Source organism: Ochotona princeps, chromosome 2 (assembly GCF_030435755.1).
Source record: "Ochotona princeps isolate mOchPri1 chromosome 2, mOchPri1.hap1, whole genome shotgun sequence".
Taxonomy (NCBI): domain Eukaryota; kingdom Metazoa; phylum Chordata; class Mammalia; order Lagomorpha; family Ochotonidae; genus Ochotona; species Ochotona princeps.
The window spans coordinates 130,246,012-130,263,174 of NC_080833.1; the positions used below are offsets into that span (position 1 = coordinate 130,246,012).

At 46.0% G+C, this 17,163-nt stretch overlaps 1 protein-coding gene across 1 annotated transcript; it reads left to right on the forward strand.

Annotated features, from left to right (window-relative positions):
• The first annotated feature begins 14,229 nt into the window (after positions 1–14,229).
• LOC131478270 (PRAME family member 12-like) lies at positions 14,230–16,879 on the forward strand. Its single transcript, XM_058656757.1, has 3 exons — positions 14,230–14,507; positions 15,019–15,591; positions 16,396–16,879. The coding sequence occupies exons 1-3, from the start codon at positions 14,230–14,232 to the stop codon at positions 16,877–16,879; spliced, it is 1,335 nt and encodes a 444-aa protein (XP_058512740.1).
• Positions 16,880–17,163: the final 284 nt, after the last annotated feature.

The window sequence follows — 17,163 nt, forward strand, 5'->3', positions numbered from 1 at the left end:
CCATCATTGCGGGCATGGACAATGGCAGAGAGTCCAGCATCCTATTGTCAAGATATAATGAACATTTTCATTGCAAGTCCATCTTTGTCTGGAAATAGAGTTGCATACCACACTGCATCCTCACATCTGGATGTTAGTCTCCATTTCACAGCTACTGTACATCCCCTTAAATGGAAAACTATGATACAAAATCAACAATAGAGAGAAAGATAGAAATTTACAATGCCATGAAGTTAAATGACATGTTACTAGGTATGACAGTCTCCATTACACAACTACTGTACATCTCCTTAAATGAAAAGTCATGAAACAAAATCAACAATAGAAAGAAAATAGAGATTTACATGTCATGAAGATATATGGCATATTACTAGATATAACACTCTCCATTACACAGCTACTATACATCCCCTAAAATGAAGAGCCACAAAACAAAATCAATATTCAGGAGAAAAAAGAAATTAACAACACCAAGAAGTTAAATAACATGATATTAAATGACTAACATGTAGCTGAAGAAATGAAAATCAAGAACCTCCTTGAAAAACATGATGCTACTGTATGATCTACGAGTCATTGAATGATTTAATCAGAAGAAAGTGTTTTGAAGAGATGAAACCAACAGAAAACAACAAAACCCGTGTGATACATTTTCGGCTGATTTTTGTTGGTGAAGTGTGTCTCTTCTAGAGAATAAACAGATGGGTTTTGATTTTTAATCCAGTCTACTAGTCTATGACGCTTGATTGAGCTTAAGCCAGTTACATTCAGAGTTTAATGTACATGGGTGGTACTTTGGTCCTGTCATTTTAGGAATGGGCTGTTCATTGGTTTCGTCTTCTGTTGTCATTTTACTGGGATGTTCTTCCCACTTGCCTTTGGTTTTGTTGGGTGCTATTCCTCTTCTCTGTCAAGAGAACATCTTAAAGTATCCTTTGAAGGGCAGGTTTGGAAGAGGCAAATCCTTTTAACTTTTTTTTTTTACTGTGGAAGAATTTTATTCCATTTTCAAAGACGAAAGAAAGCTTTGCTGGATATGTTATCCTAAGCCGAAATTTTTTTTTTCTTTTAGAATCTGGAATATGTCACTCCATTCTCTTCTTACCTGTAGAGTTTCCAGTTAGAGGTCTCCTGTGAGTTTAATTGCCATTCCTTTATATGTCAATTGATTTTTTTCACATGCACATTTAAGGATCTTTTCCTTATGTTCGATTGAAGAGAGTTTGTTGATCATGTGTCTCAGTGAAGATCGCTTTTGATCAAGCCTGTTGAGAGTTCTGTGCCCCTCCTGGATCTTGTATTCCCAATTCTTTCCCCAGAGTAGGGAAATTTTCCTTTATTATTTCATTAAATACATTTGTAAACTCAGCTTCTCTTTCTGCACCTTCTGGGACTCCCATAATTCTTAGATTTGGCCTCTTAAGAGTGTCTTTCAATTCTTGAATACTTTTTTTGGCCTGATACAGCTCTGCTTTCAGCTTTTTGTTTGTTTCCCGCTGGTGACAGGAAATATTTTCCAATTCTGAGATTCTTTTTTTTTTTTTTTAAGATTTATTCATTTTTATTACAGCCAGATATACACAGAGGAGGAGAGGAGAGGAAGATCTTCCATCTGATGATTCACTCTCCAAGTGAGCCTCAACGGGCCGGTGCACGCCTGTCCGATGCCGGGAACCTGGAACCTCTTCCAGGTCTTCCACGTGGGTGCAGTGTCCCAATGCATTGGGCCATCCTCGACTGCTTTCCCAGGCCACAAGCAGGGAGCTGGATGGGAAGTGGAGCTGCCGGGATTAGAACCGGCACCCATATGGGATCCCAGGGCTTTCAAGGCAAGAACTTTAGCCGCTAGGCCACACCGCCGGGCCCCAATTCTGAGATTCTTTCTTCTGCTTGCTTCATTCTGTTTTAGAGACTCTCCATTGAACTTTTAATTTGCTCTACTGTGTTTTTAATTTCTGATATATATGCCTTGATTTGCTTTATTGCTTCCTTAAATTCTTTGAACTCTTGCATGAGCTTCTCATTTTTGATCAAATGCTTTAAAATGAGTTTTATGGATTCTATGTCCCCATTTTTTTCTCGATGTCTTCCTCAGTTAACTCTGAGGTTGGCATAGGGTTTCACTCCTTTACAGGGGAGTTTTCAGTAATATTCATTGTGCCTTTGTCTCTTCTTTTGCTCTTGGTCATTGTACTTTTGGTTAGCAGTTTTCTCATTGGGGCAGGTTTCTAAGCTGTGCCACCCACAGGTCTACAATGCAATTTTACTTATTGCAGTTGGTACACAACTTTTCTTGCAACCACTTGTGCCACAACCTCTAGCAAATTCCAGGTCTGGGTTCTTATGTCAGGTTTCCACTGTGGTCTCCACAGCCCCAGCTGCTGACTCACCACTCTCTACCTCCTGTGATATGGTGTTGAGGCTGCACTGTTGTCTCTGCAACCTTTCTCCCACTTCCGGTTGGAGCACATCCCAGGATTAGAGAGACACCAGGTGTCCTATATAATTAGGTTGTTGGTGTTGATCTTGTCAGAATCTGTTGGACATTAGGTCTGGGTGCCACACGGACCTATTTTGAACCATATGATGCCACAGTCGGTATTATTTTCCTGTGGGACCAGTGCAATCCATGGACCTCAGTGAGTTCTCGCGAGCTCAGCACATACACAGTTCATTGTTGTCCTATGTAGTCCTAAAGCTATTGCCACAGTGTACAAAATGGCTCCTGACACACCACTGGTAGAGTTCTTGATCTGCTGGCTGTCAGGTCTGAGGGTTACCCAGACCTGTCTTGGGTGGAACCTGTAGAATGCCACGTTGATGCAGTTCACTGAATCAGAAATGAGTTCACTCTCAGCTCAGCGTATGCTCAGTCCTTTCCCTTGCCTTTGCCTCCTTACACAAAATGGTGCCCAACTGAGCTCTAGCGGGCTGACTGGGCTATGAAATCCACCCTGTTCTCACACTGCCCACCTGTGATCTGCTGCTCTGTCTCTGCTTCTGATCAAATCAAACAGATCAGCAGGATCGACAGTTCTTTGTCTGGATTCACCTCCCAAGCTCCCAGTTAAAGTCACTTCCCACCTGGTTGCTGGTGGAGTTCCCACTGCTGGTGGGGTTCAAATCATCATTAGCTGAATGCTGCTGAAGTAGCATTCACTGCAACACCACATCGTTGTGTCCACTGTTTTTCTGTGTCTGTCAGTCTCCAGGAAACTCTCTGCTGTTGTTCTGTCCTTTCCTATTTCCTGACATATGTCCTCTCTGCTTCATCCTGATTAAATGGCTTTGCATCTGTTTAAATATGCCTTTACCCTATTCCGCCATCTTAATTCTCCCTCCATTGGCATTCTTGAGGCCTTTCAAGAATACCAAGTGAAGCCCTAGATTTTGAAACTTTTGAATTCTTGATGTCCTTTTTTTTAAGATTTATTTATTATTTTTATCTCAAAGTCAGATATACAGAGAGGAGGAGAAACACAGAGGAAGATCTTCTGTCCAATGATTCACTCCCTAAGTGAGTACAACGGCCGGTGCTGTGCTGATCTGAAGCCAGGAAACAGGAATCTCTTTGAGGTCTCCCACACGGGTGCAGGGTCCCAAATCTTTGGGCCATCCTCGGCTTTTTTCCCAGGCCACAAACAGGGAGCTGGATGGGAAGTGGAGCTGCTGGGATCAGAACCAGCTCCCATATGGGAACCCAGGGCGTCCTCAGCGAGGACTTTAGCCGCTAGGCCATGCTGCCGAATCCAGAATTCTTGATGTGCTTTTAAAGATTGCTAGAAATATCTTTGCTATAGAAATTCTGGGGGGTTTAATACAGTTCTGAAAGAGTTGAGATCCTAAATAGTTAAATGGAGAAACAAGTTGTATTTTTTCTGGGGCTATAGCTAATCTTGCCTCAACTGAAGGAAAAGACACTGAAGTTGCTGCTATAAATCTTTCACAGCTGCACCCAGATCTAATGGTGCTGATGGCACAGGCAGCCCAGAGGGCTCCATGCCTGGCCAAAAGAGATTTTGGCTTGGCACACGCTCTATGGGCACATGCTCTACAGGTGGAGGATCCTCTGTAAACTCACTTCTATCCTCTTCCCTTTCCTCCTCCTCAGAAGAGGACCAGAGATCTTCTTTGTGCAGTTTCTCCAGATGTTGTCTGGTCTGGGGTTCCTGCTACTTTTTTTTTTACCCTGGTTTGGGGTCCCCTCTGTCTTCTTACTCTGGTTTGGGGTGCTTTCTGTCTTCTTACTTTGGTTTTGGGTTCTTTCTTTCTTACCCTAGTTTGGGGTTCCCTTCCCCTTCTTATGGATAATTTTTCAAGGAAGGGTTGCACCACCACTTGAGGGGATGACAAAGCAATTTTTACCAACCACCAGAGGAAAAAGGTGGCTATAAGTAGAGCAAACCATGGGGATATATCGCAGACAATTTCAATGAACTTCTGCAAGGCCTTAAGCTTAGTGTCAGTGCTTTGTGACTGGAGCAGATCTCTGATTTCCTTAATCTGCACTTTTGTGAGTTGTTGCCTCATGATAAATTTTACTTGTGCCCTGCAAAATATTTCATTCTAAGTTTACCTCCAGATTTCCGCAGTCCCTCAGATTATCCCTCATGCTGCAGGATGGGGAGAGGGTCTGGGGATGAAATCATTAATGCCCTAGCAAAAATTTTTGAGCTTACGTTTTTAGGTACAAGGGACCCTCAGATTGTCCCTTGGGCTGGACTCCCATCAGGTGCCATTTGCTCTGGCCAGCAGCGCTAGTAACGTGGACAGGGAGAGGGTCTGGGAATGAAGCACCGACAGGAGACCAGTGATGGTAGAAGTCTCTGTGAAGTCTCTATTGCTCCTTCACCTCTCCTTACATACTCTCCCCCACCCCCGCCCCACATCCTCATTTAGCAGGATATTGGATACAGATGAGTCCACTAGTCCAGGTGTTTTAAGCCACAAGCCCAGTTCCTGTTCCTGCCCAAGGCAATGAGTGCTAATCAACTCCTTAGCCCACAACACTGATATGAAGCCAGGAACCAGCAGCCTTTGGCTCCTGGCTTCGCATCTGCTGAGCTCCAGCCATTGTGGTTGCTTGGAGAGTGAATCACTGGATGGAAGATTTTCCTCTCTCTGCTTCTCTCTGTATATCTGATTTGCAATAAAAATAAATACATCTTTTAAAGATTTATTTTTGTTGGAATTGGTGATTTATCGAAAGACACGGAGAGATCTTCAATCTGCTAGTTCAGTTCCCATGTGGCCTCAATAGTCGGAGCTGAGCTGAATTGATACCAACAGCCAGGAGCTTCTTCCAGGTCTCCCATGCACATGCAGGATCCCAAGGCTTTGGGCCACCCTCCACTTCTTTCCCAGCCCACAAACAGAGAACTGGATGGGAAGTGGAGCAGCTGGGACACAAACCGGCACCTGTATAGGATGCTGGCACCATAGGATAGAGGATCAGCTTACTGAACTGTCGTGCTGGTCCCAGAAAACAATTTTGTGAGAAAATACTATGTGAAAAACTGACTACAGGAATAAGTTTTTTTTTTTTTAATTGATTTTCATGGGAAAGGCAGATTCACGCAGGGATGGAAGATTTTTCCATATGTTGGTTCACTCCCTGGGTGGCCAAAAAAACAGTAACAGGAAGTTGGACTGAAAGTGAAGATTCCAGGACTTGAACTGGCACTCTGGCATTCTGGCAGCCACCACTGTGCCAGAATGCTGCTCCCCAGTAATAAGTCTCAGCTCTAACCAGGGATTCCTCAATTTTCAGCTGAGATACTCTGAATTTCAATGATTGACAAACACATATAAACCTGCTGTGTTTAAAAGCCTAAGTTATACATGTCTTTTTCACAAATATATATGTATACACATAATGGTATTTAACTGAATTATATATGCATATAAATATACATACTTATAAATATATATATGTATATGAATATATGTATGTAGGTATGTATTGATGCAGGTATATATGTAAAACTTGTAACCAAAAGCAGATTTGCAGAGCAAAGAGCTCAGGCAACGGATTGCTTGTTTCTAGATGTAAGTCTTCAGTTTGATGGCTGAGAAAATTTTGATTTTTCAGATAGAAGTGGAGTGAGGTCTGATGTGGCAGGTAGCTCAAAAGGCTAATTCCCCTTGCAGCGCCAGCATCCTGTATGGGCACTGGTTTCAGTGCCAGTTGCTCCACTCTGATCCAGTTGCCTGCTAATGGCCTGGGGAAGGAGCAGTTGAGGATGGCTCAAATCCATGAGACTCTGCACCCATAGGGAGACCTGGAAGAAGCTCCTGGTTCCTGGCTTCAGATTGGCTCAACTCAGTACCTGCCAAAATGGCCATCTGGGCAGTGAACCAGTGGATTGAAGATCTCTTTGTCTTCGCTTCTCTAACGCTTGCCTTTCAAATAAAAATAAGTAAATCTTTAACTTTTAAATTTATTTTTATCGCAAAGTCAGATGCATACAGAGAGAAGAGACAGAGAGGAAGATCTTTCATGCATGATTCACACCCCATGTGGCCGCAACTGCTGGAGCTGAGCATATCTGAAGCCAGGATCCTGTAGCCTCCTCAGGGTCTTCCACCAGGTGCAGGGTCTCAAGGCTTTGAGCCATGCTTGACTGCTTTCCCAGGCCACAAGCAGGGAGCTGGATAGGAAGCAGGGCTGCCGGGATTAGAATCAGTACCAATAGGACATCCTGGTGCATGGTAGGCAAGGATTTTAGCTGCTAGGCTGTTACGTTGGACCCAAATCTTTAATTAAAATAATTTTTTGAGCAGACTTTGATCATTTCAGTTAACTAAAATGAAGTTACAATAGATTGGATTTACTAGATATGAAAAATGACTAAACATATCAAACCAGTGAAACGGAAAATATGAAGGGGCATCAAAAATTCTTCTTTACAAGGAGCCTTTTAAATCGTAAAAAAAAAAAAAAAATCAATGTGGAATTATGCACTAAAGAACTTTCCAGCAAGCAATCAAAAAAATTGTCATTTTATAACAACAACTCAAATAATTTGTTTTACTTCCTCTGAAGTTTTATCATTCATGGAGCCAGCATGGCAGGTTGGGACTGTGTCTGAAGCGAACACATCTCATGCATGCTCTAGTTTGAGTCTTAGCTGTTCCACTTCAGAGCTAGCTCCCAGCTAACGCACCTGGGAAAACAGCAAAAGATGGCCCCAGTGTTTGGGCTCCTGAACCTACATGGGAGACCTGGAGGAATGGCTCAGCATGGCCAATTGAGCTACTCGGGGAATGAACCTATGGATAGAAGATGAATCTCTCTGTACTTTGCCTTTCAAATATGTTAATTAATAATCTTTTTGTAAAAAGCCTTTCAAAATAATCTTTACAAAACACATTTGTCATCAAAACGCTCTAACGCTTCCAGTTTGATTTGTGCAATTCATTGATTGTTGGTGTACAGACTCTAGATTTCTTCTTGTATTTCCATTTTGTCCTGCAAGTTGAAGAACCCTAAAAATAGTTGGGCTAATGGGATTTAGATCAATGAACCATTTTGGCAAGAGCCTTTATAAATTTGTGATTTTTAATTCATTTATTTTTAAAGATTTATTTATTTTTATTGCAAAGTCAGATACACAGAGAGGAGGAGAGACAGAGAGGAAGATCTTCCCTCCTATGGTTTACTTCCTTAGCAGCTGCAATGGCTAGAGCTGAGCAGATCAGAAGCCAAGAGCCTGGAGCTTCTTCCAGGTCTTCCATGTGGATGCAGGGTCCCAAGGCTTTGAGCCATCCTCAACTGCTTTTCCAGGCCACAAGCATGGAGCTGGATGGGAATAGGGTACAGTGACAATCGAACTGGTGCCCATAAGAATTCCCAGCGCATTCAAGGTGAGAACTTTATCCACTAGGATATTGCACCTAGTCCAAGTACCAATACTCTTCAAGCTAAAGGCCCACAGGTGGCAGCTGCCTTGACACTGGGGATTCAAGCCCTCACGCAGGCTGGTGACTCTGTAGTATACTCAGGAGCCTGCATCTGCCAGCATCAGTGGCTTTCAGTCTGTTCAAGGGCTGACACAGTGCTGCCTGTCCAGCTGCCCAGCAGCCCAGCTCTCCCTGCCTTGCCTCAGGGCCACTGTGAGGTGAGGAGTCTCCATGGTCTCCTATGGACCACTCCCTTCATATTCTCACTATTCCATACAGCTAGAGCCTGCTGAAACTCTACTCCTCACAACCACCACCCAGAAACCAAGTGTTTGGCACTTCCAGAGTCTTGCAGAAGAACCTGGTGCTGAAGTGTGAAGTGTGGTCAAGAGACACAGAGGAGAATGGGGTGACTCAGCAGTCCTGCACATCAGTGACAGCAGTCTGAGATGGGGTCCTTGACTGGGTGAATCAGAGGTTTGGAGCTGTCCTGTAAGGTCTTTTCTCCCAGGATGTTTCCCCAGGGTTGTCACTAAGCACTGAACAGGATGAGTGACATGTCCCCCTCGAGACTCGTACCCTTGGTGCAGAAGAGCCTGCTGGGTCATGAGGCCTTGGCCATCCTTAGTCTGGACCAGCTTCCCAGAGAGATGTCCCCTGCGCTCTTCGTGGAGGTCTTCAACAGGAGGCTCTTGGACACCTTGAAGGCCATGGTGAGGGTCTGGCCCTTCGACTTCATCCCATTGGGCACCCTCATGAAGAGTCCTCAAGTGGACATCCTGAAAGCTGTGTTGGATGGTCTCAACATGCGCCCAGAAATCTCACTCCAGGTGACTCAAACAGAGATCCAGGGAAGAGAGAGTTGGGTTCAGGAAGAGTGAAGGGCTCAAGGATGTTTCAGCAATTTCTTTGGATATCAAGGGAGGCAGCTGAGAGAGGTCAGGTCTCCTGAGTCCCTCTGGGGAAGGACTTCCTGAGGTGACAGAGGGGATATGTACTTTAATGTTCTCATGGGGTCCTTGAAGGCACTGGGTAGTGGGGACCAGACAGGAGCTCTGAGCAAATGGGGATGAGTGAAAGACAGACATAGAGGAGAGTGGAGTGCCCCTTCCCTCGCTGCAGACACAGGGCTGTCAGCCCTCCTCCCCTCCCTGAGCCTCTCCATCCTTACCAGAGGCCCACAAGAGTCTGTAGTCCCCCTCCCCTCAGCTCTGTAAGCATCAAGAAAAAGACTGAAGTCTAACTAAATAAACTAACTAAATGAATAAATAAATAAAATTCTGTGTCATAGCAAATGAGTCTGTCCCTTTGCCACCATCTTGCCTGTCCAGATGGAAATTCTCCTGTCTCTCCTCCTACATGTGTTAACCAACCATTCATTACAAAACAAAAACAAAAAAAAAACAAACAAAAAAATCACTACCACCAGAAACCCTACAAAAGGTGAATCCTATCAGCCACATTTCCCTCAGGCAGCATAGTTGACAGAATCAATGCAGACCGAGTCAAGGTCAATCAGGAGCAACTGGGTGGGTCAGGAAGCCTGAAGAGTCACCTAGTGATTGGAGGCAGCAATGGGTGTGGCAGCAAGGAGGGGCAGCAAGGAGATTATCAGACCCAATGGAATCCCCCACCTGGTGAAAGGTCCTACTCACAGCCAAGGGTCCCAGCACCTGTGCCTGCTCCTTCCAGAGCTCAGGGTGCGCTTCCAGTCTCACCCAGAGCAGGAAGTCACTGGCCTCCACAGGGCTCCCCAGAGGCCCAGGCTTCATCTCCACGGGGAACACAGCACCAGAAGGTAAGAGCCATTTCTCCCTTTGTTTCATTTGACCTTAATGCTACAGGTCTCTTTGAAGCATTCTCCCAAGATTCTCATGGATTTCAGCATGTGGTTGGGAGTGTTGGGGCTAGGAGGGCAATCTTAGGGTTGGACATCTTAGGGCTTAGATAAGTTGCCTGAGATAGGATGTGTTCTGCTTTTCCAATTCCTTAATAATTCATTCATGTATGTGAAAGGCCGAGTGAGAGAGAGAGACAGAAATCTTTCCATGTGCTGATTCAATCCTCACAGGGCCACAACAAGTGGGGCCGGGCCAGGCTGAAGCCTGCAGCCCAGGAATTGTGTCCCAGTCTTCTTCCCATGTGGGTACAGCAACCTGAGCACTTGGGCCACATTCCTCTGATTTCCCAGACACACTAGCAGGGAGCTTGCTGGCAAGTGGAGCAGTTAGGACCTGACAGCAGGTGGATCAGAGGGCTTGCTCATATTGCAGATGGTAGCCCATCCTGCTGCTGGACAACTTTAGCCTGCATTTAAAAATTTAAAAAAAAAAAATTGTAAAGATTTATTTTTATTAGAAAGTCAAAAATACTGAGAGGATGAGATTTATTCCCAAGCAGCTGCAAAGGCTCGAGCTGTGCATATATGAAGCCAGGAACCAGGAGCCTTTCTGTGTATCCTGTGTGGGTGCAGGGTTCCAAGGCTTAGGGCCGTCATTGACTCTCCTCCAAGGCCAGCATTAGGGAGCACGTTGGGAAGTGGGCCACTGCGATTAGAACCAGTGTCCATATGGGATCGTGGCACATGCAAGAGAATGAATTAGATTACTGCACTGCGTCTTGTATTTTTAAAATTTTAAAGAGAATCTTTGGTTAAGCCATAGCAAGTGGGCGCCTTTGTAGGCTTACAGTGTGTAGCATTTGAGCACGTGTGTACAGGATGGCCTGGTCAGGGTAATGAGAATTTCTCTGTGTTTGGAACCCTTGAACTCTTCTCTTGTGATGTTTAAGTACAGAGTCACTCACTCTGAACTTGAGGCATCCATTATGCTTTTGGACACTGTGACTCCTTCCCTCCTCTCACCCTCTCACTTTTAGCACTTGCTGCCCACCTCCTCCCTCACCCCTACAAACCTCAATCATTGCTCTCCCACACCTGGACTAACCTCCTTGAATCACAACAGCTGATTTCTGTGTCTGGCTCACTTTACTTTTCAAGTCCATATCTTAGATGTCTCCATTGTGTTACAAATAACAAGATTTCATTCCTTATCACCAAATAACACTCCATTGTGATTTTCTCCTTCCTTTTTCTTTAAAGATCCATTCATTTGGAAGGCAGTTACAGGGACAGAGAGACTTGTGTCCTTGCTGGTTCACTCCCCAAATGAGATGAGGGTGTTGCAAGGGAATCTGTGCCCTGGCCATATTTCAATTGGATTATTTGGTTGTAGTGTTGGGTCTCACCTGGTTAGAAAGTAGATAGTCACTCTTTGGTTTGCAAATGCTTTCTTCTTGTATGATCTTCACTCCAGTTCCTCAAATGACATTTTCCATCTTTCTCTAGTCCCATTGTCTATTTTTGCTTTTGTTGCCCGCGTTGGTGTGGTCTCATCCAGAAATTGCTGCCTAATCCCATGCCTTGAATTGTTTTCCCCGGGTTTAGCATTTCTGGTCTTATAAATGCAAGTGTTGGAGCATTATGTTATCTTTTTTTTTTTTTTTTTTAGTTTCCTTAACATTTGTATTTATTGGAAAGGTGGATTTACACAGAGGAGGACACACAGAAAGAATCACAGGTTCATTCTGCATTTGGCCCCTGTTAGATGATGACCCACAACCTCCCGCCCACTGGTGAATAATATCAGCAAGTTGTCCATAGTTGTAACAGAAACTTTATTGGAAAATCCGCTCCAGGTCGCCCTTCATGCAGAGTGAAGGGAAAAGAGGGCAATTGAAAGGGCCTTAAGGAGTTTTATACTCCTTAGAGTTTTATACTCCTTAAGGAGTTTTATACTCCTCTAGACATATGGGCTGGCAAAGGGCCAGTCTATGCCCTAGTTAAACAAGGAATATCCGTTAAGATTGTATCGTTGCTTGGCAGGAATCCTGTAAGGCTGGTGAATAACTGGCTCCTGTGTCCCCTTCTGTTCTGGACTGAAGCCTGGGAGACATTCTGAGTTGAAGCAGATTCAACCTCTCACCTCCAGTGTGCAGGTTAGCCATCAGCCACAATGGCCAGAGCTAGCCTATCTGAAGCCAGGAGCCAAGAGCTTCCTCAGGGTCTCTTACACAGGTTCAGGGTCCTAAGGGTGTGGGCCATCTTCTGCTTTCCCATGCTACGAGGAAGGAGCTGGATGAGAAGGGGAGCAGACTGGATACAGAGCAGTGCTCATATGGGATCTTGGTGTTTGCAAGGCAAGGGTATCGACACAGGTTACTGCTGCTGTTGTTGCTATTATTATTGATTGTTTCATTTGAAAGCCATAGAAAACAGTCAGATATTCAGCCCCTTACTCCCCACTAACTACCTGAACAGTTGGAATAGAACTGAATTCAAACCTTCCACGTGGGGGGCCAGGATCTCCTTAGTTGGTCTATATTCTGTAGCTTAACTGAATTCATTTATCCTTTGGCTGGAGTTCTTTAATTACTTAGCTGTAGCATTTTTGTTTGATTTATTCTTGAAGCACTATTAGGCTAATATTAGGTCTTCCTATTTCTTTTACAGACTTTTAAAAAGATTCATTCGTTTTTATTAGAAATTAAGACGTACATGGCCTAGTGCAGTCGCCAAATGATAAAATCCTTGCTTTGCAAGCTCCAAGACCCCACATGTTCAACGGTTTTAATCCCAGTGGGCCCTGCTTCTCACCTGTTCCCTGCTTGTGGTCTGGGAAGACAGTGGAGGACAGCCCAAAGCCTTGATACATTGATCCCATGTGAGAGACTCTGAAGAGGCTGCTGGCTCCTGGCTTTGAATCAGCACAGCTCTGGCTGTTGCAGCTGCTTGAGGAATGAATCATTGTATGGAAGATCTTTCTCTCTGTATCTCTTCCTCTCTGTATATACAATTTTCCAACATAAATAAATGTTTAAAAAAAGGAAGTAATATATGCAAAGAGGAGGAGGAGAGTCAGGAAGATCTTCTGCCAGCTGGTTCACTCCTCAGTTGACATCAATGTCCAGAGCAGAGCTTATCCAGAGCCAGGAGACAGGCATTTGCACAGGTCTGCCATGCAGATGTAGGGTCCCAAGGCTTTAGGCCATCCTTGACAGTTTTCCAAGCAACAAGCAGGGATCCGGATGGGAATTGGCGCACCCATTTGGGATTCAGCTGCCTGCGAAGGAAGGATTTTTCATCACTAGGCTACAGCGCTGGGCTGTAGACACTTTTTCTTATTGACTTCCCTCCTAGTCTTCTATGGACGAGACCGCGTGAGGCACTGCCTGTGCTCTGATGGGGAGAAAAATTTGTCCTTGGCCTTTCAGGCCTTAAAAATTAGTATTTGGAGCCCAATGTGGTGTCCAAGCGGCTAAAATCCTTTTATTGCTGGCTCCAGGATCCCATAGAATTGATGATTCTAATCCCAGGTGCACCAACTCCCATCCTGCTCCCTGCTTGTGCGATGTAAGAGCAGTGGAGGACAGGCAAAAGCCTTGGGACCCTAGACCTGCCTGGAAGACCAGGAAGAAGCTCAGAACCTGACATTGGGTCAGCTCTGCTATCGCTGTTAAAGCCACTTGTGGAGTGAATCAACGCACCGAAGATGTACCTCTCTGTTTCTCCTCCTGTCTGTTTATCTGACTTGTCAATTAAAATCATGATAAAGGAAGTTGGTAATCAGTTTGAATCAGACATATATAACATGCATGTTATGGGTATTGTGTCAGGTCTTCCACACATCCAGGTAATGAGTGGAAAACTGCTTATTTCATATTACCCCGGTACTAGATTCTTGCCTTTGTTTGTTTGTTTGTTTTTCAGTTAAGTTTTAAGTAGATTTTAAAATTTGATTTCAAGGTAACGGCATTGCATGGAGTCCCACGTCTATTTAAAGCTCAGCTTCCTGCTGGGGCACCTGGGAAAGAGCAGTTTACAGCCCAAGTGTCTCTTCCTCTCTGCCACTCTGCCTTTTCAAAAGTGTGCCTGAGTGGATTGGCAGTGTGGGCCACATGGCATGTCCGATTCTGTTGCTTTAGGGCCTTGAATGATGGTCAGACTAGTTCCTTCTAGGCTGAGGGCATTTGCAGGCTGCCTCACTGGTGCTCACCTTGGTAACATAGTGGTCAGTACAGATGGGCCACCAGCCCTCTTACAGCCACCTCAGGGCCTGAGGAGTGTCATGTGAGGCTGACATGTGAAGTGTGGTCAAGAGGCACAGAGGAGAATTGGGACGACTCAGCAGTCCTGTGCTTGTATGACAGCAGTCTGAGATAGGGTCCTTGACTGGGCAACTCAGGGCTTATTTGGAGCTCTTCTGAAAGGTCTTTTCTCCCCGGATGTTTCCCCAGAGTTGTCACTAAACACTTAGCAGGATGAGCGACATGTCCCCCCTGAGACTCCTGCACTTGGCGCAGAAGAGCCTGCTGGGTCATGAGGCCTTGACCATCCTTAGTCTGGACCAGCTTCCCAGAGAGATGTTCCCTTCGCTCTTTGTAGAGGCCTTCAACAGGAGGCTCCTGAGCATCCTGAAGGCCATGGTGAGAGTCTGGCCCTTTGAATTCCTCCCGTTGGGCGCCCTCACTAAATGGCCGCAAGTCGACATCCTGAATGCTGTGTTGGATGGGATCGATATGAAGTACGACCAGATCTCTGACTCCAGGTAACTGACACAGTGGTCTAGGGAAGAGAGTGATGAGTTCAGGCAAGGTAGAGGGCTGGAAGACATTCCAGAAACTACTTTGGAAAGCAAGGGAGTCAGGTGAGAGAGGTCAGGACCCATGAGTGCCCCTGGGAAAGGGCTTCCTGAGGTGACAGAGGGGGTACTTACCTGCCTCTTCCCATGGTTACTTCAAGGCTCTGGGAAGTGGGGACCAGGCAGGAGCTCTGCACAAATGGGAATGAATGAAAGACAGAAAGAGCAAAGGGCCCCTTCCCTCGCTGCAAACTCAGGGCTCTCAGCCCTCATCCCCTCACCTCTGTCAGGATCAAGAAATATATCAAAGGCAAGATAAATAAATAAATAAATAAACAAACAAATAAACAAATAAACAAACAAATAAATAAATCAAAGAATATAGGAGAAGAAAGCCAGCAGCAGGGTGTGAAGTGTGGGCTCCCCAGCTCAGAGTCCCATTTGCCTACTCGCTGAGTCTTCCCTCTTTTACCCCCAGGAGAGGGAAGCTGCACGTGCTGGATTTACGGGATGCTGGTGTGAATTTCTGGAATGTGTGGGCTGAGAGCATGGATGATGCCTGCTCTCCTGAACCCAAGCTGAGGAGACAGCCAGTGGAGCACAAGGGGCCCAAGTCAGCCTTGAAGGTTATAACAAACATCAACCTCACCGAGGACACCCATGATGAGTTCCTCACCCACCTGCTTCAGTGGGTGAAGGAGAGAGCCAGCCTGGTGCACCTGTGCTGTCACAACCTGATGATCTCGCCAAAGAACATCCACAGCTTGAGCAAAATCCTTGACAGTCTGGAGCTTGGCTGCATCCAGGGGATGCAAGTGGACTCTGACTGGCAACTCTCCATCCTGGCCAAGTTTGCTCCCTATCTGGGCCGGATGGGCAGCCTTCACAATTTGTGTCTCTCCTACCTCTGGCTCCCGACCCCCATCACCCCAGAGGACAAGGTAGAGTTCAACTCACATTTCAGCTCCAAGTTAGCCAAGATGCCCCACCTTCGCAGCCTTTACATGGACTCTGTCGACTTCCTGAAGGACAACCTGGATCAGGTGCTCAGGTGAGACACAAAGGCAAGCTGCTTGAAAGGACATAGTGGGCTTTGAGCATGGGGCAGCCACCAGCCATATGCCAGTGAGCCACACACGAGGTTTTCTACTTCATACTGAGCAACTGTTACTGAGGCAGAGGGCCCAGTGACAGAAAGCTAACAGCCTGGGGGAGGGAGCAGGTTCTGATCTTATGGGTGAGTTTGGTAATTCTTGAAGATCTGTCCCAAAAAATAGATCAGTGAAGAGGGTACCTTAAAATGTCAGCTGTTCCCCTCAGCACCTGTGTGGACAGGGTAAGCCTGTGTCTGGTGCCTGGAGCCCCAGGGAGGTGTGTGACCTGTGAGAAATGCATGTGAAAGGTGACAGGTGGTTCTGGGGTCCTGGACTGTGAGTGAGGCCTCCTGGGAGGGAACCCACAGGGCTGATGCTGCACCTGTCCAGGGTCTGAGCTTTATCCGTGTCTCCCCCTGGACACTCATAGTCCAGACAGGTAGCACTCTGCTGGACAGATGAGGAAAGGTACCTTGAGAGGTTTTGCGAACTTGACCCAGTCACTCCAGTTTCAGTGGGAGGCCTCAGCCTGAGAGTGGTTAACTCTAAAGAAGGGTCTCAGCTAGGGCTGGAGCACACTGGGTATGGGTGAGGGTGGGCTGAGTGGGATCCAGGGCTTTTGGGCTTGGCCCAAGCAGATGTCTCCCACCTTGGTGTCATGCTGCAGGAATCATGCTTGATGTCTCCCCAGGTGCCTGAAGAGCCCCCTGCCTGCTGTCTGAATCTGATATCCATTATCTGCCCCAGTGCCCAAAACTCAGCGAACTCAAGCACCTGCACCTGAGTGGTGTCAAACTGACCTACATCAGTCCTGAGCCCCTCAAAGTTCTGCTGGAGAGAGTGGCAGCCACACTCATGACCCTGGACTTGATGGACTGTGAGATCAATGACTCCCATCTCAGTGCTATCCTGCCCGTCCTGAGCCAGTGCTACCAGCTCACCACCTTAAGTTTTTTCAGGAACAGAATCTCCATGGCCATGATGCAGAAGCTGGTGGAGCACACAGGCAACCTCAGTGCTCTGAGAGTGGAGCGGTACCCAGCTCCATTGGAGAGTTATGATCCCCAGGGCGTTGCCCAACAGGAGAGGTTTGTCCATCTCTGTAGAGAGTTGATGGGTATGCTGAAAAGAATAAGAGCCCCTAGGAAGGTTATGTTTAGGACGCACCCCTGCGGGAATTCTGCAAAATGGATGGTGTTTTACCAATATGAACCTAATTTTTACAAGTGCTACCTGCTACACTAATTGTGTGCACATTTCCAGATCTTCCTTCTGGACACTTGCAGCAAAGACCTGGGATGGGGATGGGCAGGACGTTCAAAGATGCTAACTGCAGTGTGACAGGGGAAAAGCAGCCTGAGAAGCATGGCTTGAAGGGCCTAGGGAGTTGGGCTAATTGTGGAGGGTTGCAGCAAATTCAGAACGGAATAATAGTCTCACCAGAGCTCAGGTTCTTCTTGTGTTGTAATGTGAAGCAGGCTATCTACTGAATTCCATGTTCTGATCTCAACATTGCATTGTTCTCAATG

Excerpts from the sequence above, each read along its gene's own strand:
- LOC131478270 (XM_058656757.1), top strand. The coding sequence starts at position 14,230 with ATGTCCCCCCTGAGACTCCTGCACTTGGCGCAGAAGAGCCTGCTGGGT. Across the intron at positions 14,508-15,018 it reads GACCAGATCTCTGACTCCAG|GAGAGGGAAGCTGCACGTGC; the intron begins GTAACTGACACA and ends TTTTACCCCCAG. Across the intron at positions 15,592-16,395 it reads AACCTGGATCAGGTGCTCAG|CGAACTCAAGCACCTGCACC; the intron begins GTGAGACACAAA and ends CCCAAAACTCAG.